Here is a 26,749-nt window from a genome sequence, read left to right as displayed (position 1 = left end):
TCTCTATCAGTTTTGTACATCGAGACTGAAATTCTTGCCCATTCTTCCTTGGCAAACAGCTCGAGCTCAGTGAGGTTTGATGGAGATCGTTTGTGAGCAGCAGTTTTCAGCTCTTTCCACAGATTCTCGATTGGATTCAGGTCTGGACTTTGACTTGGCCATTCTAACACCTGGATACGTTTATTTGTGAACCATTCCATTGTAGATTTTGCTTTATGTTTGGGATCATTGTCTTGTTGGAAGACAAATCTTCATCCCAGTCTCAGGTCTTTTGCAGACTCCAACAGGTTTTCTTCAAGAATGGTCCTGTATTTGGCTCCTTCCATCTTCCCATCAATTTTAACCATCTTTCTTGTCCCTGCTGAAGAAAAGCAGGCCCAAACCATGATGCTGCCACCACCATGATTGACAGTGGGGATGGTGTGTTCAGGGTGATGAGCTGTTTTGCCTTTACGCCAAACATATCGTTTGGCATTGTTGCCAAAAAGTTTGATTTTGGTTTCATCTGACCAGAGCACCTTCTTCCACATGTTTGGTGTGTCTCCCAGGTGGCTTGTTGCAAACTTTAAACAACACTTTTTATGGATATCTTTGAGAAATGGCTTTCTTCTTGCCACTCTTCCATAAAGGCCAGATTTGTGCTGTGTACGACTCATTGTTGTCCTATGGACAGACTGTCCCACCTCAGCTGTAGATCTCTGCAGTTTATCCAGAGTGATCATGGGTCTCTTGGCTGCATCTCTGATCAGTCTTCTCCTTGTTTGAGATGAAAGTTTAGAGGGACGGCCGGGTCTTGGTGGATTTGCATTGGTATGATATTCCTTCCATTTCAATATGATCGCTTGCACAGATCTCCTTGGGATGTTTAAAGGTTTGGAAATCATTTTGTATCCAAATCCGGCTTTAAACTTCTCCACAACAGTATCACGGACCTGCCTGTTGTGTTCCTTGGTCTTCATGATGCTGTCTGTGCATTAAACAGAAGACTATCACAGAGCAGGTGCATTTATACGGAGACTTGATTACACACAGGTGGATTATATTTATCATCATTAGTCATTTAGGACAACACTGGATCATTCAGAGATCCACAATGAACTTCTGGAGTGAGTTTGCTGCACTGAAAATAAAGGGGCCGAATAATATTGCACGCCCCACTTTTCAGTTTTTGAATTTCCATAAAAATTTAAAATAACCAATAAATTTCATTCATCTTCACAATTGTGGTCTACTTGTTGATTATCAAAAATTTACATTTGGTATCTTTATGTTTTGAAGCATGTTATGTGGGAAAAGGTTGAAAAGCTCCAAGGGGCCAAATACTTTCTCAAGGCACTGTATGTGTGTGTATATGTATGTGTATATATATATATATATATATATATATATATATATATATATATATATATATATATATATATATAGTACAGACCAAAAGTTTGGACAAGCCTTCTCATTCAAAGAGTTTTCTTTATTTTCAAGACTATGAAAATTGTAGATTCACTCTGAAGGCATCAAACTATGAATTAACACATGTGGAATTATATAATTAACAAAAAAGTGTGAAACAACTGAAAATATGTCTTACATTCTAGGTTCTTCAAAGTAGCCACCTTTTGCGTTGATTAGTGCTTTGCACACTCTTGGCATTCTCTTGAGGAGCTTCAAGAGGTATTCACCGGAAATGGTTTTCACTTCACAGGTGTGCCCTGTCAGGTTTAATAAGTGGGAATTCTTGCCTTATAAATGGGGTTGGGACTATCAGTTGTGTTGTGCAGAAGTCTGGTGGATACACAGCTGATGGTCCTACTCAATAGACTCTCTATTATGGTCTGTCCTGGAACATTGCAATTTGATACAATGCCACCAATTGGCATGGGCGTTTTCCTGTTGAAGCTGCAGGACTACTGAATTGCATGCAATGACTGGTAGCGCCTTGTACAGTACCCTAGATACTGCTCTGTACCAGTGCCAGAACCAGCTGCTTCTTTGGACCGGATAATGGGACAATTCCATATAATTATCCAGGTAGATACTAGACTGAACCCTGAAGAAGCTCTTGTTCTCTAGATTTTGAGAAGTCCTTTTGGTGGCTTCAGAACCAATTACTCATTTTCCATAGTGATGATCTTTATATACAAAGGTTTCTGCTTAGAGGTCATCCTGGAAAGAAGCAACTTGAGGGTCCACTGTTCAGTGAACTTCCTACAAATACCGGGATAAAATAATGTAGAAGGCAGGCTAAATTAATTTAGGATAGATTCTAAACTATTGTCCTTCTCACTTGTCGAGTACCATTGTAGTTGCCCACCCATTCCAGGTCTTCGATGGCTGTCATGCATCAGTTTTAGTGGAGCGTTTGTGTGACAGTAGACAACATTTGATCAGATTCCATTTGAATAATACTTGGTAAACCACAAAGTGTTGCATTAAATATCAGAAGCAATGTGGTGAATGCAGATTGATTTGACAGGCTCATCATTACTCATTCACCCATGTGAAACCCAGTGCTCCATTTACAGTAAAGGCTTTCCCCGCTGGTTTAACCCATTTGTAACCATTTCCGTGAGGCATTCATGCTTAGAAATAGATTTAACGCTGATGTAAAGCTGACGTAATCCCAATAGTTGATAGAGTGAGGATTTCTTTAGCTTTGCAAAGATAATTTTGTTTTACTGAATCAATATTTTTTTTTTGTTTGCGAGAGCCTAAAGGCGTGAAGTTTGGTCTACTTGAGGGCTGGCTTGTGGAATGGAGACATTTATAATTGAGCTAAATTGTAATTGTGTTCTTAGGGTGATGCCAGGAGATTTACTCTTTCTAATGATGCTCATGTGGTAATGACCTTTTTCTTATTGCAGAACTTATTTTGGGACTAGAGGGGTATTTTCATCTTCTATAGCAGTTTAGACTAGCATACAGAAAAGAGACCAAACTAAATGGCAAATGGTCATCGACCAGATTTTTTGCAGACCTCAGCTGGAGTTCATGGCCTCTTTTGGTTCGGATGGTAAACTGCTTTATGTGCGCTCCATTAGAGATCTGGTCCCATAAGGACAACCTTCTCAGGGCACATGGATGTCATGGGATGACTCAATCTTCTCTGGTTGAAGATTCCTTTTGCATATGTAAACCGTGTAAATGGCAGTTCCCTACATGGGGTCCAATACCAGTACCCTATAGTCAGATCTTGACTTGTTAGTCACACTTGCGTGTTGGACTTCAGCAGAGTATGCCACAGCATGGGGAGAGGATTGGTACCATTTCCATGGCATTGTAATTTGCTGCAAATATTACCTAATCTACAGTTTCCCAGTTCTCCTTACCCCAATAGGCATCCTGATGAATACTGTTTTAAAGGTACGTTTTTCCTATTCTTGGGAAAAAAAAAAAAGTATGGTCCCTTTCCAACAGGGTGACAGTGTCCCTTCACGTTCTTTGTTATAATCTGTAGATTTATGCCCTCCCCACACACGATAAACGTCGGCCAAATATCGAGGAGTTTGATCAACAGTCTTGTACATGGGGGTCTCTGTGTGTTCCCTGAAGGATGATGTTTTGGAAGGTGAGGATCCAGCATGTCCGATTTCAGACTGTCCTTTTGTTCTTTAAGAGTTAAGCCGCTGCCGTAGATGTCTGGCAGCAGAGCGAGCTCTTTTATATTATTTTTACTCATGGTGCCACTAATTTCCACAGCGTTATAAAGACATCACTGTCCCCGATGGGGCTGACAATCTAGATTCCCTATCAGTATGTCTTTGTAATGTGGGAGGAAACCGGAGAACCCTTCGGAAACCCACGCAAACACGGGGACAACATAGAAACTCCTTGCAGATGTTGTCCTGGACCTCAGTTCTTGACTGGTGCTTATTTTGTATGAGGGGCTGCATGCAGAATTTTTAGTTCTCTTCGGTTCTAAAAATAAGTTAGAAACCCTGACAATCTATGTATCCCTCTGCTTGCGTGGGACAGATACAGACATGTGAACAGAGGCTAAGGAGAAGGCATTGCATATCCCCTTCAGTAGAAGGGGCGCACGTGTAGAATACACTTGTCTGCATTGCCTCTAGTCAGCTTTTCCCTACAGACTTGTTTGATTCCTCTAACCTTTGCATCACCTTGTGAAAACTTTGTAAGTCGATAGCCTTGTAGTTGTCTGAAGATTCAGCTTCTACCTTAAAGCAGCTGGAGTTTGGGAGAACTTTAGGTCTTGACTTAGTCTACAGTCAGAACAAGGCAGCATGAGCGTGTACGTTCTGCAGGGCACACATCAAACGTTGCCCATGGGGCTGTGAGGTCGAGCTCACCTGACAAGTGAGCCTGAAGCCTGTTGTGGAACAAATCCACCTTGTGGAAGGTGCCAGGTCTAGCCTGTGGTTTTCTAGCTGAAGCTTTCCACCCTCTAGCAGTGAAAAATGAGTGAAGCACAAACAGCACAGTTGTCTCTTTGACATTCTCCACGATCTGACAGCTGCTGCTCCCTCACTTACCAGTGAGTTGTCCTGAAGATATTGCTGATGCTGTCATCCAGCATCAAGTCAAGTCATTATAAAATATGGTAGGTAATGTCTGATTCTTCTTGGCTGTTTATTTACTGTGTGAATGTGAGGTCCCCTGTGCTGGAGGTGCCTCGTGCTGGAGGTGCCCCAATAGCACTTGTTTGTCTCCATTCTTCTCATCAGAACTTTAATATGGCTAGGCCAAAATGTGTGCTTCCCAAAATGACTGTTTTGTACTGCCTTCATGTCCACGCTTCCTGTAGGCTGGTCTTTTCAGTAAATGAACTCTAGGGCCATTAGGAGTGAAAACTAATGAATGATATTTCCACAACATTATTAATTCATTTCCAGTAACTTCATGTTAAGCGCACAGTCCCTGCCGCTCTCCACTACTTGTGCCGCTGTATGGTGCCCACAAATTTGTCTTCTGTAAAATGTGTATGTCCATTCATCATTTTAAGATCTGTTTATGCTGGTCGATACAAAACTGGCCCATTTACAGTGCATGATGGGAAGTGTAGCCAGTTTGCCAGTCAGTGGTGGTTTAATAGCCTATTTACACGGGTCGGCGCAGCTTCAGATGTGCACTTAATGATCTATAATGGATCGGAAAGGGCACATAGGCTGCCATTGTGCTTGGTAGCACATTGTCAAGTGTAGCTAGAACCTGTGCTGCTAGAACCATCTTTTCTGCAAGAATGTGGAGTCCTGTTTATCCTAAGCAGCACCTTCACCCCCCTTCCCACCAATCCCACAAAGAAAACACAGCCAGACCTAGATGGGTTGAACAGGTCGGTCACAGTTTATTAATTGCCTAAGCAGAGAAGGGCAATTACATGTCATAATGGGAGGATCATGGCTGAGATCCTGTCCGCGATCGACAGGCGAATTTGCCAACGAGCGGTCACGAACCTTTGCCCTCCTCTACTTCTTCCGCTGTGACTTATTATCGTTAACAAAAATTAGTTATATATACATAATGTTTTTTTTTTTTTTTTATAAATTGTAATACATAATACACATATATACATAACTCCGTCACAGTTAGTATGGCAATTTACACCCCAGCAAAATATTTAAGGGAGGGAGGGTGGGTCAAAAGCTTCTGTGAGTGACCGCCAGAGGGAAAAGGAAGTTGCAGACCTGGGCACCTAGATTTAACCCCTGTAGGTGTGGCCGTAGATACCTTCCCCTTTAAGGACCATTGGACAGCAGGGCATCCCAATTAGTACATCACCGAGGGGAGTGGTGCGAGGGGGGGTGAATTGGGCACTGTCCGTATTTTATTAGCTTTAGTCTTAGGGCCCCGTTACATTTAGCGATGCACCAGCGATCCTGACAACGATACGACCCGGTCAGGATCGCTGGTGCATTGCTAAATGGTCGCTAGTGAGCTGCCAAACAGGCAGATCTCACCAGCGACGCAGCAGCGGTCGTTACTTACCTTGTCAGACGCGGAGATGATGAAGTCCTCCGCCCGCGTCCACACGTCGCTCGTCAGCGCCAGCAGGAAGCCACCGCTGAGAAACGGCCCAGGACGATCTCGTGCGACCAGCGATAACCAGCGGGGGAGCCGGTCAAAGGCAAGTGTCAGATGTAGCAATATCGCTAGCAATATCGCTGCTGCGTCACAAAATCGGTGACGCTTTAGCGATATCGCTGTGTGTGAAGCCCCCTTTAGGGGCTCCGCAGTCAGAGGCACATTCCTTATGCAGTACTGTGCCTGCCATTCCAGAGATCATTTCATCCAATGGACAAGCTTTCTGCTTGAGCGTCGGGTGATTGGCAGCCTAAATTGGCATAAATAGTTATTATTATATTGCCATTTATTCCATGGCGCTTTGCATGTGAAACGGGGGTGTACATAGCAAAAAACAAGGACAATAATCATGAACAATACAAGTCAGCGACTGATACAGGAGGAGAAGACCAGTCTACAAGGCATGGGTGAGGATACAGTAGGTGAGGGCAGAGGTATGGTGGGTTACGAGGGTTAATTACCATGAAACCAGCACTAACGATAATCCTGCATTCCTTTAGAGAGTGATCGAAGGAGAGTCTACATTATTTAAAGTAACCTTTCCAGCAGATCCACCCTCCATTAGCCAGCATTAATGTGTGGACGCATTATACTTGCCCATCGCTGCCATCTTCTGTTCCAGTCCTCTTCTGTATCATGTGATTCAAGTTGTGAGCAGCAAGTTTGCACCACATCTCCTGTGTGCACCAGAAGTCACTCACATTCTAAGTCCATGAGACTCAGAACGAGGCCTTCAAAGTCTTACATTAAAAAAGGAGCGAGCGGTCCACTTTGCGAGCCAGCAGAAAAAGCTGATGAAGACGATGAGGACTGGAGCAGCGCTAGACATGGCAGAAGACAGCGATGGTTAAAGCCCAACTCCAGCCTTATATTTTTTTTTTTTCTATCCCTTTGGGGATCTGGTGTGCCAGTGTATTGAATGTAGTTACATACCCACCAGTTCAGGATCTTCATCTGTTTCATCCCCCTTCCAGTTGCTCTGGCATCATGTAACGTCTTGTGTAAGCCTTCGGAAGTCGCGCTACAGAGCCTGGTTCTGAGTTACCATAGGCTTGCATTGAGAAGGTTTAGAAAAGTGACCTCCACCTCGCACAACAACCGCTGTGATTTGGCAATGTCACAACTGCTGTCGTGTGGTGTCGGAGCGTGGCTGAAGGCTTGTGAAGACTTCTACCGGTGAGTATCTGCGTTACACTCATACATGATCCCTTTACAAAGCACCACTAAAGCCATATTTTCTTTTTAATTTTTAAGTATTTTAGTGCACATTTTGTAACACATTGATTGCTAATAGAGGGGGCCAAAAAAAACCCAACCTGCTGGCATGCTCCTTTAAGTATATAATTGGATTATGGGGTTTACACTGGCCTAGAGATCAGTAGTGGATGTTATCAGATAAGTAAGTCATTCTTCATGTGACAGCAGTCCATGGCAGGCAAGTTCTCACAAGCCTTTGCTACTGGCAGGTAGTCTCCTGTGACATGTAGCAATATTTATTATACTAGAAGTATGCTGCATAGTATTGTATATGACTGTACACATTATATACATTTAATGTATGTATCCAGCCACCCGTCAATGTGCCTCATCAGTAGGGTGTAGTCACATAAGCTTTCTAAGCCTCACGATCCTATGGTAGAAGCTTTGCAGATGGCGTCAGTTTTAATACATAAGATGAATTTTGTGTGTTTTTTATTGATATTATTGTAGTTTGCAGTTTGCATGTATACGTTCTTATTAGAACCACTACTAGAGACGTGTACACAGTAATCACTTTGCTAGATACTCCGCCGATTTAGCTTTTACCCATCATAGAGGACTGTATGTGATCCGTGCATTAGGAGACTGCGCGTCCTGCTGTGAGCACCATGGATGGCGGCATATCCGGGCTGCTCTTTTAGAAACTGATCAAAGTAAATTACATTGTGAATGCAAAGCACAGCAGAATTGATCATTTCATGTTAGGGTGTCTTCACATGGTACAGTCACATTGATGTAGATATTTCTCTAACCGAATATGGTTCTTTTTATCATCCGGTCGGCGGGTCTTGGATGCGGCTTCGGGACGTAACGTATTTCGAGATCCGCTTTTCAGACTACATGTTTTGGGCAATTTGTATACATTCTGCAGTTGGTTGTAACTTTGATGGTGCAATGTTTCTCCGCTCTTCTGGATAGGACGTACTACTATATGTGTTGCATAAAGAAGTGTCCAGACTTTTTAGTATTTGTTCTTGCAGTGAACAGTTTTGGATTAGATCCAACAGTCTGTCTGTCCATTAACTGTTCTTGTAATTGTGCTGTTTTATTTTTCCCAATTTTTCATATCTCTATCTATGGACCAGAAATATCAGAAAACTTTCAATTTTCACACGGACCATGAGACCTAATTAGTGATGAGCGAATGTGCTTGGATATGGTGTTGGCCCAACTTACTCTCATGGCTGTTCGAAAGCCGGAACACATTCTGGGATTACCTAATCCCTGTATGTGTTATGGCTGTCGAACAACCGTGAGACTTGCAGCCTCTGGGACTCAAACATATTATTCGAGCATGCCGAAGACACTTAGGTCTAATGGTATGTGTGAAAATTGTATAAATCGCCATTTAGTTTTCAAGTTTCTCCTAGAAATGCCGGGGCCCGTAAGTGGGAGGGGGCCCTTGCAGGCAGGGCCGTCGCGCCTCTCCCTCATCTTCCACAGGTCCGAACTCTTCCATGACTTGTGACTCTCTGACGTCTCGGCAGAAAGTGCAATGACGTTACCACAGCGTGCCCTCTGCGCTAAGCAGTACAGGGAGTCGGAAGATGCCGAGGAGACTGGCCCTGCAGCAGGAAGAGGTAAGGATATGATTAAAAATAATGTGTGCAGCAATATGGGACCCATTCTGTATGGGGTCCCTTATACTGTATGGAGTGCCATATGGAGCCCCTTATATTGTATGAAGCGCTATATGGGGCCCCTTATACTGTACGAAGCGCTATATGGGGCCCCTTTTACTGTATGGAATGCTATATGGGGCCCCTTATACTGTATGGAGTGCTATATGGGGCCACTTATACTGTATGAAGCACTATATGGGGCCCGTTATACTGTATGGAGCGCTATATGGGGCCCCTTATACTGTATGGAGCGCTATATGGGGCCCCTTATACTGTATGGAATGCTATATGGGGCCCCTTATACTGTATGGAGCGCTACATGGGGCCCCTTATACTGTATGGAGCGCTATATGGGGCCACTTATACTGTATGGAGCGCTATATGGGGCCCCTTATACTGTATGGAGCGCTATATGGGGCCCCTTATACTGTATGGAGCGCTATATGGGGCCCCTTATACTGTATGGAGCGCTATATGGGGCCCCTTATACTGTATGGAGCGCTATATGGGGCCCCTTATACTGTATGGAGCGCTATATGGGGCCCCTTATACTGTATGGAGCGCTATATGGGGCCCCTTATACTGTATGGAGCGCTATATGGGGCCCCTTATACTGTATGGAGCGCTATATGGGGCCCCTTATACTGTATGGAGCGCTATATGGGGCCCCTTATACTGTATGGAGCGCTATATGGGGCCCCTTATACTGTATGGAGCGCTATATGGGGCCCCTTATACTGTATGGAGCGCTACATGGGGCCAATTATATTGTATGGAGCGCTATATGGGGCCACGTATACTGTATGGCGCGCTATATGGGGCCCCTTATACTGTATGGAGCGCTATATGGGGCCCCTTATACTGTATGGAGCGCTATATGGGGCCCCTTATACTGTATGAAGTGCAACATGGAGCCCCTTATACTGTATGGAGCGCTACATGGGGCCCCTTATACTGTATGGAGCGCTACATGGGGCCCCTTATACTGTATGGAGCGCTACATGGGGCCCCTTATACTGTATGGAGCGCTATATGGGGCCCCTTATACTGTATGGAGCGCTATATGGGGCCCCTTATACTGTATGGAGCGCTATATGGGGCCCCTTATACTGTATGGAGCGCTATATGGGGCCCCTTATACTGTATGGAGCGCTATATGGGGCCCCTTATACTGTATGGAGCGCTATATGGGGCCCCTTATACTGTATGGAGCGCTATATGGGGCCCCTTATACTTTATGGAGCGCTACATGGGGCCCCTTATACTGTATGAAGTGCAACATGGAGCCCCTTATACTGTATGGAGCGCTACATGGGGCCCCTTATACTGTATGGAGCGCTACATGGGGCCCCTTATACTGTATGGATCGCTATATGGGGCCCCTTATACTTTATGGAGCACTATATGGGAGAAAATTGATTTTTGTAAAGGGTACACTGCTGAGGATAGTTTCTACTGGTTGGATACATTTATCAATATCCCATTTATGTATAATGCTACAGGTACTGAAACCTGAAGACCCTCGATTGTTTGAATCCCCTCTGCTGTATGGCAAGATAGAGAGCACTCATGTAATGTAAGAAGTAAATGAAATCACCTATATTTCTCTGCCGAATCTGTGCATCATGAATCGTGGTACTGTATGTGTTAGGCTAGGTTCATACTGCGTTAAAGCAGGCCGTTCAACACATTGCTATGCTATGCTAACGTTATGCTATACCGCTAGCTCAGATGCTTCATCTGCGCTAGCGGTGATGGACCCTCGGACGCTGCAGCCCGCATCCAAGGGTCCGTCACTGAATGACGGCACATCACTAGCGCATGCCGGTTATGGCATGCGTTGGCGATGCGCCTGATAATGGGGGTTAATGGCAGCATTAACGGATTGCGTTACACCACGTTATAACGCAATCTTTTAAATGGACTGCCTTAACGCAATGTGACCCCAGCCTTAGGGTATGTGCACATGTTGCGGATTCGTCTGTGGATTTTTCCACGTGGAATCTGCAGAATCTGCAGGTCAAAATGCCTGCGTTTTGCCTTCGGATTTCTAGCGGATTTAGGCTGGTTTCACATTCGCGCTTTTTAAGCGCACGCACGGCCGGGGGTAGCTCCGCCTCCTAGCGCACAGCGGTGCATGCGATCCGAAAAGTTTGATTTTGGCGCGCACGGCGCACCGTCAAAAGTGCGCAGCGCAGGTCAAAGCGCAACTAGCGCACGGCCTGCGCACGATCTGCGCACCCTATGCTAAAGATAGGGTGCGCCGATCGCAGGCGCCGCTGTGCGCTAGGAGGCGGCGCTACAAGGAAGGGGCGGGCACGCCGGGCAGAGAGCCGGCTCGGGGGCGGAGCTACCCCCGGCCGTGCGTGCGCTTAAAAAGCGCGAATGTGAAACCAGCCTTAGTGCGGATTTCGTCTGCATTTTTACACCTGCGGATTCCTATAATGGAATAGGTTTAAAAACGCTGTGGAATCCGCACAAAGAACTGACATGCTGCGGAAATTAAACCGCTGCGTTTCCGCGCAGATTTTTCCGCAGCATGTGCACAGCGGATTTTGTTTTCCATAGGATATCGTGTTACTGTACACCACATGGAAAACTGCTGCGGATCCGCAGGGCCAAATCCGCTGCGGATCCGCAGATGAATCCACAACGTGTGCACATACTCTTAGTGCTGAGCTCGGCTATTTCCATCAGTTCCATAGACAATGAATAGAGCAGAAGTCAAGCATGTGCCCCTCCAATCCATTCATGGCTGAGCTGCAGAGCCCTGTTCTTATCATCGGGATTGGGGATAACTTGATTTATTTGGGGCATAACCCTTTATCAGATATCAGATGGTATAGATACCATACTTGTAATGTAATATAATATATACAAGGCTGGGCTCAGCAAAACTGAATCCTAATGGAGATGTATATCTCCATCACCGTAAAAAAAAAAAATATATATATACATATACTAGATGGAGGCCTGATGCTATCGCATTGGGAGGGCAGTGATGTCACGATGGGGTCAGGCTTTGCAGCGTTGTGAATATCTCCCCCCCCCCCCCATGTGCTCACCCACCTATCCACTTTCTCTTGCCCCGTGTGCCAACTTTTCCCGTCTGTGCTCTCTTCTTTGACCTGTCTACCCTTTGTGCTATCCCCCTTGTCTGCTGTCTCTCTCCTTCCTGTGCTGTTCTCCCCTCATGTGCTGTCCTGTTTGAGCTGTCTCTCCTCTGTGCTCTGTCTCTCACCCCTGTGCGCTTTCTCTCTCCCCATCTGCTGTCTGCTCCTCTCATTTCATCTCTTGTTTGACTTGTGTACCCCCATCACTAAACAGTCAGTGCACAGCATGTCAGGAGGAATTTTTGTTTAAAGGGGTTTTCCCACGAACGTAAGTTCATTTTAAAAATTGTCTGACCATGTACAGAACATACCACAGCTCCTGGGCAGGGGAGGAAGCAAAAGACAATCCTGACATTATAGCAGGAGATCGCAGAGGATACGTTTTGTGAGGTAAAATATTGTTTAAAAACAGTGAAAAATTTTACCTCACAAAATGAATCCTCTGTGATCCCGTGCTGTAATGTCAGTATTGTCTTTTGCTTCCTCCCCTGCCAAGGAGATGTGGTATACTCCGTACACGGTCACACACAGACAATTTTTAAAATGAACTTTCGTTCGTGGGAAAACCCCTTTAATGTGACCGGCTTCCTCTGCCTGTAGACACGTCACACTTCTGCCGCCGGTATCAGCCGAATGATTCACTCAGTATCTGTGACAGTGTGTGACTGTGTGTGTGACTGTGTGTCTGTTTCTGTGTGTTACTGTGTGTTTGTTTGTGACTGAGTGTGACTGTGTGTGAGGTGCGTACGGCGTATAGAGTGTGTGTTTGGTGCGACGGTGTTCCGCTGGTGGTACCGCGCAATAGGTTGGTACCATCAGCAGTTTCCATAATGAGACACCCATCACTTGGGTCCCAATATTGCGGTCGATGAACTTTCTCCGCTTGGAATTCTGGGATACGGTGACATCTGGACAGAACAGGAAATGACAACATTACAAGGCAATTATATAAATTTTAGAGGTTTGAGGAGGCCCATATAGAACTTTTGCTTTGGTGCCCTGTGAACTCTATGTACACCCCTGCTTGCAGGGTGGTGATAGTGAGGGGAATCTGGCCTGTTGCTCAGAGCCCGAGGCACCGCGGGTCCCATGGCCACCTTGTCCTCATCATAAACGGCCTGCCAGGCAGGGAGGGGGCCCAGGCATATTTCTTGCACAGGGGCCCCAAGCTGTCAGAGTCCGCTCCTGCAGAAATGTATGATATGGAGGACAATGCAGTGGTCGTTTTAGTTCCAGCCTTGCCCATTGTTGTGGCCGGGCACCAGTGATGGATAGCTCCTTATCTCCCTCCACCCATATGCTTCAGGCACCGTGCATGCCGCTGGTAGCCGTCACTTTCTGTCTGCTTCATTTTAGAGATACATTTCAGCTGCTATGTTTCTTCACTGGAGGCAGATGGTTCGATCATCATAATTGGGATCCCTGCCTCATGCACCCGCAGCATGATTTACACGTACAGTCTCGTTTTTGGCTACTGTTGTATCCATCTGTGTGGCTAACATCCCGTGTGAACTGCAGTATTTGTCCTTGGGCAGAGGCTCCAGGAACCAATAAAAGTTTAATGATCTGCCGGCTTCAGACTGTAAGTGCTTACAGCAAAACACTGCTTTTTGGCCAGCGCTGCAGCAAGCTCTTCAGCCTGGGACTCATCTGTCTGATATCCTTGTCCAAGTAGAACAGCATTAAAACACAACCTAGAGTTTTATTCAGTCCAGACGTCCGAATATGCCAGGCTGGATTCTGCCCACAGATATGTTCTATCATAGAGTCCTAGATGCTAGAAATTGAGCTAATGACAGTTGATGTACAGTAAGTGTGAAGGAGAAGTCTATGATATCCTTTATATTCTCAGCTTCCTCCTCCTCTCTGATACTGGTACAACCATTAAATCGTATATACACGTATATAGATATGACACTGACACCTGCTCTGGTGATGGATACAGTACGTGTCCATGCGATGCATCAAGACAGAGCGCCAGTCCAGCCTTACTTTTCATTAGCAACTCTAATTTTATCAAAATCACTTCCATTATCTGTGGGGGGCTATCTGAATGCACTGCAGACCTAGAAGGGAAATTTAAAGTATGCAATGTGTACCCTCCCTAATTGTCACCTATATAGTGCTCCCACTTACGAATCAAAAATGGAGTTGTTTTAAAGGGAACCTGTTGACATGGAAATGCATTCCAATCTGCAGGTGGTATGTCGAAAGGGCAGGTGAAGCTGAGCAGATTGATTTATTATGTGCTTTACATGTGAAACGGGGTATACATAATTAAAAAAAGCAAGTACAATAATCTTTAAAAAAAAAAAACGAGTCACCGATTTCTATAGGAGAAGAGGACCCTGCCTGTGAGGGCTCGGTGTACAAGGGAGGGGTATGGATAGAGCTGGTCGTGCAGTAATATGATGGAACAAGGGATACCGTAGGTTACTTTTGAAGGATTCCACGGTAGGTGAGAGTCTTATATGTTGGGGTAGAGAGTTCCAGAGTAGGGAAGATGGACAGGAAAAATCCTGTGTGCAATTGTGGGAATAGAAGATAAGATGGAAGTAGAAAAAAACATCTTGTGAAGATCGGAGGTTGCGTGTAGGTAAATACCGGGAGACGAGGTCACAGATGTAAGGAAGAGACAGGTTGCGGATGGCTTTGTATGTCTTGGTTAGGGTTTTGAACTGGAGTCTCTGGGCAATGGGGAGCCAGTGAAGAGATTGACAGAGGAGAGGCCAGGGAATAATGGCATGACAGGTGGATTAGTTGGGCAGCAGAGTTTAGGATAGAATGAAGAAGTGCAAGAGTGTTAGAGTGCAAGCCACAAAGCGTGAGGTTGTAGTAGTCTAGGTGGGAGATGCTGAGGTCATGCACTAGTGTTTTGCATTTTCTTGGTTAAGGAATGTGCGGATCCAGGAAATATTCTTGAGTTTGAATCAGTAGGAAGTGGAAAGGGCTTGGGTATGTGATTTGAAGGAGAGATCTGAGTCATGGGTTACCCCGAGGCAGCTAGCTTGCGGGACTAGGGAGAGTGAGCTGCCATTGCATGTGATTTATAGGTCTGTTGGGGGTGTTGACTGAGATGGAGGAAAAATGATGAATCCTGTTTTATCCATGTTCTATTTTGGAAATCTAGTAGAGAAGAAAGATGAAATAATGGCCAGACACTGTGGGATTTTGTTTAGTAAGGAGGTGATTTCTGGTCCAGGGAGTTTGATCTGTTTGTCATCCGCATAGAGATGATACTGAAAGCCGTGGGACTGTATGAGCTGTCTCAGGCTGAATGTAGATGAAGAAGAGCAGGGGTCCTAGAACTGAACATTTGAGGACACCAACAGATAAGGGGGTGAGATGAAGAAGTGGTGTGTGAGTGGGAGACGCTGAATGTCCGGTCTGTTATGTATGCAGAGATCCAAAATGGGGCCAAGTCTGTGATGCCAAGAGAGAATCTGTAGTAAGAGGGAATGGTCCACTGTGTTGGAGGAGGAGGCCACAGTAGTGTTGTTTGGATTTTACAGTTATTAGGTCATTGGTGACTTTAGTCAGGGCGGTTTCAGTGGACTAATGCGTTTGGAAGCCAGATTGTAAGTGGTCAAAGAGGGAGCAGGAGAGATGGGACGACCGTTCAAGATGGATGTGTTGTGTCATTAGTTTTGAGGCATACGGGAGAAGTGATATAGGGCGATAGCTAGACCCAGAGGATGATGAGGTTATGAGGAGGGGCTGCAGAGATTGTAGGCTTGAAGCTTTTCCTGATTATTCTCAATCTTCTGCTTGAAGAATGAGGCAAAGTCTTCAGTTGAGATCCTTTGTTTATATAGCGCCATTTATTTCACAGCACTTTACAGATATCACTGTCCCTATTGGGGCTCTCAATCTAAATTACCTATCGGTTGCTCTTTGGGGTGTAGGAAGAAACAGGACTGCTCTGTGGAAACTCGTACAAACTTCTTGATAGGATTTGAACACAGGACCCCAGTGCTGCACGACTTCAGTGCCAACCACTGAGCAGATTGATATAGTTTTGTGAGGCAAGATTCAGTATAATTTATTTTAATAATTTATACCTCAGTTCATTCTCTGATTTTTGGTCCAGTGGCTACCCCTGTATACACACTTTTACATAGAAAGCTGTCAGTCACGGGACTGATGACCCTAGAGTGTGCAGAGGATTAAAGAAGTTGTCCAATACTTGGATAACCCCTTCTCATACCCTACACTTGGCCCTGATTTAAAATAAAAACAAGTTTATACTTATCCCATTCCGGCGCCGTTTCAGTGGTGTCGATCCTTGTGTTCCCAGGGCCCTTGTGCAGCTGTTATGACACATGATCCTGGCGCCCAATCTGCATTGGCGTCAGTTTCTGTCTTTGGACAAATCGAACATCAAGACGAAGTCAGGGCTGCTGGTGCTCGCTCACATCCTCTTGATGTTCTAGGAAGCTGGAAGAGCTGAGCTGATTAACTGAAAAGCTAAAGATTCAGGGTGGACCATTATTTGATTTACCACCGTACCTCTATGCTGGTTGTGAGCTTAGTAGTCCAGTCAAACCACCACCGGACTCCTAAGCACTGGACAAGCGCAGCCTTTAGATCAAATAATAACAAAGCGCTGTATCTTTTCCCACCCAAACTATATATTAATCTGTTTTGTGCCTCCAGCTCCACAACCTGCTCCCTGCAGATCAGGTTGACTTTTCAGTGAGACAGTGTTAAACTTCATGTTAGTTTTGTTTTGGAAAGAAGCGCTGGATTCCAACACTTTACATGGGTATATGGGTTGAAGAAAGGCTTAGGTCCATCAAGTCCACCTTTCTCCACCAATTGTGCATTTTGTCAGTAGATTAACCATAACCTACAATGTTATGTGTATTGAGGAAATCATCCAGCCCTTTATTAAAAGCTGTTATAGTGTCTGCCATCACTACCTCTTGTGGTAGAGCATTCCACAGTCTGACTGCTCTAACTGTAAAGAACCCTTTCCTATTTAGCTGCCGGAATCGCTTTTCTTCCACCTGTAATGAGTGCCTGCACTCTTATTTGTCCGCTGCACAACTTGCGTTATGAAATGACTAATTTACCTATTTTTCTTTCACTAATGAAATGTTCTGTGTGTACGTGTGCTGTAGAGTGATGCGACGAGTAGTGGGGCTTCCCTCAAGTAGGCATATCAGCTGCCCTATAAGTCACTTGAAAGTTTCCTAGATGGTTTAAATCCAGGAAGAGCTTGGAAATGAGAAGACGCATAATGAAATGAGATTCAAACCTCAGACGCCTAATCGAGAGCCCCAAGTGTTTTTTTGTTTTGTTTCTCTCCCTTATTCATTTTACCTTAAGCAATTCTAGCTAAGCTCGGGGCTCCAGGAAGTCTGGACCCTTTTTCCTTGTGGAATCGGAGTAAAGATTTCAACGTTTGTCCTTTTGATGCCATCTGCTCAATCCAGTCTTTTGTGTCAGGAGCACCAAGTGATGCCAGTTTGACTGTAATTATCATTTTTTTGTCCTTTACGATAAACGTTCCACAGTTTCGATAGAGGTGTGTGCCATGATGCCATATCTACGGTATATATTAGAAACTGCCAGCTATTTGGGATTACTCCAATAAATTGTTGATATGGTAAGATCCTAAATAAACCTGATCTAGTGTACAGGAATCCTAAGGCCTCTTTCACACTTCAGTTTTTTGCATCAGTCAAAATCCGCCAAAAGGACGGATGGCGGATCCGCTTTAGTACTGATGACAACGGATGCCACCTGTCGGGTTTTTTTTGACGGATCCGACAAATGAAGAATTTTAAAGGAATCGCAGCCTGGAAAAGGGGAGGGAGAGAGAGAGAGATTTTGAGTGAGATTGAGTGATTGAGATTGAGTGATTGAGATTGAGTGAGAGAGTGAGATTGAGTGACAGATTGAGTGTGTGAGTGAGAGTGTGTGAGTGAGAGTGTGTGAGTGAGAGTGTGTGAGTGAGAGTGTGAGTGAGAGTGTGTGAGTGAGAGTGTGTGAGTGAGAGTGTGTGTGAGTGAGAGTGTGTGTGAGTGAGAGTGTGTGTGAGTGAGAGTGTGTGTGAGTGAGAGTGTGTGTGAGTGAGAGTGTGTGTGAGTGAGAGTGTGTGTGAGTGAGAGTGTGTGTGAGTGAGAGTGTGTGTGAGTGAGAGTGTGTGTGAGTGAGAGTGTGTGTGAGTGAGAGTGTCCGGCACCCAGAAAGAAAAACGTTGCAAGCTCCGTTTTGAAATCTTTGAGGATGGTGACGGACAGCAACTTTTGGCGGATCCTCAAAAAAAAAAACGGATGCAACGGACAGCAATCCGTCACAATCTGCCATTAATGAAAGTCAATGGAGAAAAAAAACGGATCCTCAAAAGATAATTGAGGATCCGTTTCTTTCAAAACCTGGCGGATTGTGACTGATTGTAAAAAACTGAAGTGTGAAAGAGGCCTAACTAGATGAGTCCAGGCAGGAGCTTAGTAGAGAGCACTGACTTTATTGAAAGACTGCTATTACAGGTGGGAAAAATCCGATCCGGGAAGCCTCCCAGACACATAGACTAATGCTGGCTGTACCCACCGATATTGACTGGTTCCTTATGTTGGGGAAAGTGTATGGCAGAGTTTAAGAAAAACCTGTCTTGAGTTTCTGGTTGGAAATTACACTAGTAATGTAAGCTAAGTCCCATGTGAACGTACCCTTAGAGGGTACATCTGTTTTGGCCTTTGGTGCAGACATAAATTCTGCAAATACTCAAGTGTTAGTAGGAAAACCACAGCATAAAATTCTTGAGGTTTTTGCACCTCTTTTTTACTCGTGTTTTTTTTTCTTCATATTTACTTGGATGGGTGAAAAATGCTGGAAAAACAAAAAAAATGCTGCAAGGAAAAATAAGCGGCATGAGATGTCTGAAATATTTCACTTTTCTGGTTGAAAAACGTGCGGCACAAACGCAGCGTGTGAACAAGTCCTTAATGTGACCAGTTTCTCCGTTTTATAAGTTCTCGCACACTACAAAATCCATAGAATATTTCAAGGGCCGGGGAAGTTCTAGTAAATATCTGCACGAAGAGAATTGAGCTGACGAAACGTAAACTTCGGGTTATTTGACACCGCGTTGCCGTTTTATTAAACTGCCGCAGAGACAGGAAATTGAAAGTCACAGTTCTGTGCGGCCCTAACTTACTGCCTTTATAGCCATGACATCACTGCATAAAATATTTTAATGATTCTAATAAAGTACTAAACCTTTTTTTTTTTAATGACTTTTTCTATTAATTTTTTGTTTTCACTAAATTGCTTTCCTTTTTCCTGACTACCCTAGGCACAGATTATTAAGAAACCACATGTACTCGTTCCAGATGTTGCCCATACGTGCCGCTTACTTTGGCCTAGTTCGGCGTGCTATGCTTTTTTTTTTTTTTTGTAATTTTCTGACATTGTGAAACTGTGGCAAACCCGCAGTTTTTTTTTTTTTTTATTTTTTTTTTTGCTCCAATGTCTGATTTTTCTTTTTTTACTTGGGTGATCAGGAATTGATGTGAGTCCAGCTTTTTCCCAATACAGAGCCATGTTATAAAGTGCATCCAGCTCTCATCATGTGCAATAAATGGGCAATTCTTCCGGTTTCTGACTCTCTTCTGAATATTTTGTATTCTGGTTTCACTCTGGCATTAGCTGAATTATAACTTAACCTACTCCGCAACGATGTACAGATTGCCTTCAGTCACATCTGTAGCTGTTGCCATTGGGGCTGATACTAAATTCCCGTACCAATCAGAGAAACATACAAAATTCATGCAAAGATTTCCATTGGTCGGAGTTGGACCCTGGGCCCCAGTGCGCAATGCGTCAGACGAGTGGCATGCGACTCGCCACAAATCCTACTTCAGCTCCTGCTGGAGTAGGATTTGTGGCATTGCGAAGACCTTCGCTCGTCCTGGAATTTTGACAAGCAGCGGTTGACACGATCCCTTCCGCCCATGATCACACACACACTTTGTCGGAGCTGGGTGACAATGGTCTGTGAATGCCAGTTGGTAAAATTTTAGTGTATTATTGAGTTGCACCAAAATGTTCTGACTTTTTCAAAGCTTTTTACACCAGAATACTAGTGTTAAAGCAGGATCAATCAGGCCTACACTGTGTACGTCAGTGTTCCATCTATTTTTATCTGATACATTAAAGCCATATTTCCATCTCCGAGATTCTATACCAATATGTAGTCAGTGTAAGGCTATGTGCACACGCTGCGGATTCTGCTGCGGATCCGCAGCGGTTTTGGCTCTGCGGGTCCGCAGCAAATTCTGCTGCGTTGTACAGTACCTTTATTTCCTATGGAAAAAAACCGCTGTGCACATGCTGCGTATTTTTCCGCGCGGTTTTGCTGCGGGCTACAATCCGCAGCATGTCAATTCTTTGTGCGGATTTCCCTGCGGTTTCACACCTTATCATTATGAGGTGTGAAACTGCAGGGCAAAACCGCAGGCTAATCCGCAGATAAACCGAAGGACTTTTGTCCTGCGGATTTACCTGTGGATTTTTCATCAAAATCCGCACATCCTAAAAGCTACGTGTGCACTTACCCTAATTATATTTGCAAATACCTCCAATTAGAAATGTTTACTTCTTCTAATTCGCTATGTTGCTTACTCAATGTGCAGGGCATTGCGGTAGCTTAGTTGAAAGTAGTCGTAACCATGGATACCTAACTGTCATTGGTTGTAGCCATGGATACCTAAGCTACTGCAATGCCCTGCACATGGGGTAAGCAGCATAGCTTATCAGAAGAACCATACTACATTTCTAATGCCTCCAGCATTTAATAATAATTTATTGGCATAGAATCTTGGAGATGGGAATAACCCTTCAATTATCAGTGGAAAAAAGTTCAGTATACTTCGATGAGAAAAAAAACTCCAAAGTAACCAGGATGGGACCTGAGAGAAAATGTCTGCTTTCCGCAGATGGTCACACACGGATGTGTGAATGTAGCCTGATCGTGTACTCTCCGACAGACGCTGTTACCCTTAGACGTAGTGATTTTTTTCTTCTGCTTTCCGATTCTACAGTGCTGCTTCCTAGATTATTCTGTCATTCATTGACAATGAGGCTTTTACTTCTCAATTCTGAACTGTGAGCAGGCATGATGATGTGGAGGCCTGGTGACAGGATCCGGGCCCAGAATTAGAGCGGCCGCTTAGTTAATTGTTCTTATCTGGATAGCCGTGGCCCACAGCCAGGAGTTTGTATAAGCTTTATTGAGCTCTCCCGTCTGTCAGTGAAGACAATCCGTTAAGAAAATAAAGCCGGCGCAGGGGGCAAGGGGAACACGATGAAAATGGTGTCTTTACAAAGAAGTAAAGCTAAAGCACATGGCCTGTGGGATTTTAATGCCCTGCTCTGCCTATTACATGAGATAAATGCCAGGGTCCCGGAAGATTAAAGCCTATGTGCACTCCATGGCTGTGCTTTCCATTCATTCTGAGCGGGCAAGGTGTTAATTTAAGACTTTTCAGTTAATGGCTGCCGAGATCCATTAGAGAACACAGCAGGGGCACGCTCAGGCCCATCTTGACTGTAAGCTGCAGGCGCTCGGCAATCTTTCATTGACTCTGTAAATGCTCCAGAAAACCTTCAATTGTCTTCTGTGGAGCATAGTGTTGGTAAAGCTTTTCAATTTTTCTTCTTGTTGCCATGAAAGGAGCAGGGACTTCTAATCCTTACAGACAGCCTTCAACATCAAGTGATTTAAGCTCTTTTTAAAAACTCTCATTGTCTTGTCCATAAAGCTGAGAGAGGGTTCCGCTACAAAGTCCCCCGCCTTCCCAGCTTTACCGGGGGAGGACCGCTATTAGTCAATTGCTGTGCTTTACACACTGTCGGCCTCCTTTCTGCCGTCGTATTAAGGCTTATTTGCTATCCAATTCCTAAAATTGACGTAAACATGCTAAATATATGTTCACATGTGCATCCACCCTGGTATTGGGGGGCCTCAATGTTCAAGCCAACAGTGATGTCACTCAAAGCTGGATGGCCACCTTGTGTATGGCATCACTGAATGTAGGTTTTTATTTCCTTGGAAATAGCCGAATGCCTTTGTCACAAACCTGTTTGACAAAATGGGTTTCTAGGAAACTCTTACAGTGAAGTGTAGCCTAGTCAGGGGTAATTATTTAATGGGTTATTCCCATCTCCAAGATCTTTTTCCAATATGTAGTAGGTGTAATAATAATATTAGCAAGAGCCTTCAGTTATAAATGTAGTATAGTTCTTCTGATAAGCTCTGTTGCTTACCCCATGTGCAGAGCTTTGAAGTAGTTTAGGTGTCCATGGTTACGACCACTGAGTGTTTGTAACCATGGATACCTAAGCTACTGCAATGCTCTACACATGGGGTAAGCGATATAGCTCATCAGAAGAACTATACTACATTTCTAATTAGAGGTATTTCCTAATATTATTACATCTACTAGATGCTGAGATAGGATCTTGCAGATTAGAATACCATTTTAACTTTTTACCCTTTCAGATCTTAGACATGCACAGTACGTCATGGTTGGTTGGTACTTACCAAACTGAGAAATACCGGGTACGCCATGGCTAAAATGCAGCACCGTGACCATTGTTTCGGTAATTGCATTCATCTGCCGCCTCCATCTTGGAACTAGACACATGGCGTTTTCCTGGGGATGTCACCAGAACTACGATCGCTGTGATTGGCTGTTCAAATCAGATTGCCTGAAAAACGGATGTCCATCCTAGGAACAGTGCTGTAAGAGCACCGATCATAGGCTGCAGCCTAGCAACCACGTCATCACCAGGGCCAGCTTTGATTGGTGCGATCGATGTCAATCAGAGCTTACAGAGGCGATCTGACCTGGCATCACCGATCTTGCTGCTGCCTGAGCCTGCTCCTGCGGGAAAGAATTCCTGATCCTTGCCTGATTTTATCCTAATCTGAGAGGACTCGCATGGTCCATGTGCCGTGCGTTTTTTTTTTTTTTTTTCCCTCTGTCCCAAGATCAGAAGCTAAACAATGACCAGATAAATACACACAAGACTCTGCATAATAATATTATAAATGTGAGAAGATTTCTTGCTGCTCTGTAGTTATCAATGAAAGGTTATTCCCATCTTCATCCTGCGCTATCCATTTATAAGGATGGGAATAACCCGTTAATTATGATAGTCACTGAAAAGTCAATGTATGTATTCCAGATGATGAAGCCCGACTTTCCAGAGTTCTATAACGCCAAGCGTCATTGTATGCAAGCAATGAATGAGTTCTAAAGTGTGCATTCAGGCCGCTTGTTATTCACTGCTGTTACCCAGTCTCCTTTCTCCTCATCCTTTCTATATATAACCAGAGAATGTGGAGACCGAGCCATTACTAAACCAGCAGAAAGTGCAGATTGCTGGATGTGCCTCTGCCATTAGTTCCTGTAGTGCAATGAGTTCTTCATTGTGTGGGTCAGGGCGCTGCTTCTCAATGGTATGAACTGAATTCATTTATACCCCATTGTTAGAGTGTATTGCTTCCTATGATAGAAAAATCCTATTCTGCTATTCCTGCTATTAGCTTCCTCGTGGATAATCTCCCAGCCTCCAAATAGGAAGTTTGTCTAGTTTTATACAGTGGTTTGTGAAAGTATTCAGTCCTCCACCCCCTTGGCTTTTTACCGATTTTGTTACAGTACAAGCTTTGTTTAAATATTTTCATAATCCAGTTTGTGTGATGCATCAGCACTAAATAATGTAAGTTGGTGAAATGAGAAAAATATAGGCATAAATTAAATTTCTGGGCTCAATTAACTAAGAATTGGCATAGGCAGATGTATTTACCCCTTTTGCTATGAAGCCCCTAAAAATTTTTGGTGCATTCAGTTACCTTGATAAGTCACATGTTTAGTGAGAGGAAGCCCACCCGTGTGCGGTCTGTCACATGGTCTGTCCGTTTATACACTTTACCTTTTCTGAAAGACCACAGAGGCTGCAACACCATTAAGCAAGAGGCATCACTAACCAAATAATACCATGAAGACCAAGGAGATCTCCACACAAGTCAGGGACAAAGTTGTTGAGAAGGGTTGGGTTATTAAAAACAAAAAAAAAAAAAACTAATCTCTGATACCCAGAGCACCATCAAATCCATTATCATCAATTGGAAAGAAGATGGTGCTGCAATAAACCTGTCGAGAGGGTCGCCCACCAAAACTCTCAGCCCAGGCAAAGAGGGCATTAATCAGAGAAGCAGAACAGAGGCCAAAGGTAGCCCTGAAGGAGCTTCATAGTTCCCAAGCAAAGGCTGAAGTATTTTTCATACAACTACAATAAGCCTTTGGAAGAGTGGGCAGAAAAAAGCCTTTACTTGCACGCACAAATTGTAAGGCTCGTTTTGAGTTTGCCTAAAGAGATGTGGAAGATTTCCCAAATGTATGGAGGGAAGGTGCTGTGATAAGATGAGACCAAAACTGAACTTTTTGGCCACTAATGTAAACGTGATGTCTGGTGACAAACCAACACAGCTCATCACCCTAAGAACACCATCCTCACAGTGAAACATGGTGGTGGCAGCATCATACTGTGATGATGATGTTTTTCAGAAGCTGGAGCAGGAAAAATGGTCAGTGTCGAAGGAAAGCTAGATGGTGCAAAATACAGGGATATTCTTGCGTAAAACCTGTTTCAGTCTCAGTGATTTGAGATTGGGACGAAGATTCACCTTTCAACAAGACAATGACCCTAAACATACTGCTAATGCCACATTCGATTGGTCTAAGGGGAAATGTAGTTTTGTATTGGCCTAATCAAAGCCCAAACCTTAATTCAATTGAGAATCTGTGGTCAGTCTTGAAGATTGCTTTTCAATAGAGGAATCCATCTAGCTTGAAGGAGCCGGAGCAGTTATGCATTGAGGAATGGCCAAAAATCCCAGTGTCAAGATGTAGAAAGCTCATGGATGCTTACCTAAAGTGATTTGCAGCTGTAATTGCCACAAAAGGAGGCTCTGCAAAGTGCTGACTTTAGGGGGGGTCGTCAAATGTTATGCGCACTAACAATTCCAGTTATTTTGTCCTACTTGCTTGCTTCACAAAAAAAAGAAAACCAAATGTTTACAGTTGTAGGTACCTGTATGTTCTTTTACATGAACTAATGCAAACCCACAAAAATAAACAGTGAAATTCAAGGTTGAGGTAGCAAAACACAAAAAATGGCGGGAGGTGGGGAAGAATACTTTTGCAAGCCACTGTAGTAGCAATTGGTTAATATTTAGTAATGTGACAGAAGAGTAGTCAGATATTCCACAACACATTGTATATTACAGTGCTACTAAGCTTTCCACAATTGTGCCAAGATCACAAGACACCATATTCTGAACTAACAGGCAATTGTTTTCTTCTTTGCATAGATATTCAAAAACAAGAGAGTCAAAAACCGCCCCAGAAAAACATTCAGTTGTACGATACACCGTATGAGCCAGAGTGTAATGGAGTGGAGTCGGATTCTGAAAGCCTTGTTGGCTTGCGAATGCGAGAAAGCAAGCTGCCTCAAGACGATGACCGGCCTGCGGATGAGTACGACCAGCCATGGGAGTGGAATAAAGCATTGCCAGCTTTAGCAGGTAACTGATTCCTCTCTATTAATATATCCTCTCTGAGAATTGTGTTACTCTAAGGGTAGGTTCACGCGTCCATGTGAAAGAGTTCAGGTGTTGCCCAATGGGACAGTACGCTGACCCATAGTTTCATGGATCTAGTCACAGATCCAAGGAAATCACGGATCAGTGTGAGAGATTTCGAACATATCTGTGAAGATCTGAGGCTGTGGGTTGTAATAATCACCTAGGCAGGGTAACAATGCAATTTTTTTTTATTCCTTACATCCATGGTCTTACAGCAACTCCTGGTAGATTGTCACAATGCAATGTCTCCAGTCCAACAGATCCCATCCTGGAGCTGATGGTTCCACTGTACCGGCGATACCCACTGTCTCCCAACTTTTGGTGGGCCCACAGTTTTTGTTTCTCCCTCCAGTATAGTCTGTAGCCAGTCCTTGCTCAATACCATGACCGTAGCACGTCTCCCGCTCCAGCTGGCAACAGTCCTTAAGATGGTTCATCACATACAGGCGATAGATATCACATCGGTAGCACAGCTCCAGCCAGCAACCAATCTCCATAGGCCATCCATACAGGGCACCAGGACTTCACCAACAGATCCTCACCCCTCGGCGTTACTGCACCAACTAGCTCACTAGCCATGTGGCTTATTGTTCTCCTCCTGGGGTTGGCCTCACACCATCCCCATTAATCATTTACCTTTAGCTCAAAAAAAGACTGTTCCTGAAGCCGAGTCTCCAGCCTGCCTGCAGGGTTGTGTATTAGGGATGCCCCCTGCAAATGTAACTAAGACGCATATGCCCCCACTAGATGCAGGACAGAAATGCTAATGTAGGCCTTATGTATACATGTACACGTGCGATCCAGCCAGCATGTCTTCCTCTGCTTACTGTCACTGAATGGAAACAGTGCTTTCTGAAGCTGAACACTTTCAGGTGCACTTAAACTGACGAGCAAGCAAATCTCTAATAAACACAACAATAAGATCCACGTACCGGTGCTCCATACTGGGAAAAGTGTGTGTCCTGCTCCTCACAACGTCGTATTCTAATCAGATTTTGAAGATCGCCTTAGGACATTCTCAATGAATCGACTAGCACTCCAATTCTTCACAT

General features: G+C 44.3%; 1 protein-coding gene across 2 annotated transcripts in view; it reads left to right on the top strand.

The window, feature by feature from the left end:
- SHB (SH2 domain containing adaptor protein B) overlaps positions 1 to 26,749 on the top strand; it is a 189,872-nt gene that overhangs the window by 77,766 nt on the left and 85,357 nt on the right. The window contains exon 3 of one of the 2 annotated variants that reach the window (XM_073549744.1): positions 25,425 to 25,637. The exons of the other annotated variant lie outside the window; for it this stretch is intronic. Within the exon in view, the coding sequence (XP_073405845.1) occupies positions 25,425 to 25,637 (213 nt within the window). The remainder of the gene's footprint in view (positions 1 to 25,424; positions 25,638 to 26,749) is intronic. 2 annotated transcript variants of the gene reach the window in all.

This window comes from Dendrobates tinctorius, unplaced genomic scaffold (genome assembly GCF_039654945.1).
Source record: "Dendrobates tinctorius isolate UK_male_01 unplaced genomic scaffold, ASM3965494v1 ptg000160l, whole genome shotgun sequence".
Lineage (NCBI taxonomy): Eukaryota > Metazoa > Chordata > Amphibia > Anura > Dendrobatidae > Dendrobates > Dendrobates tinctorius.
The sequence above is the reverse complement of the archived record's forward strand: the minus strand, read 5'-3'. Positions and strand labels throughout refer to the sequence as shown.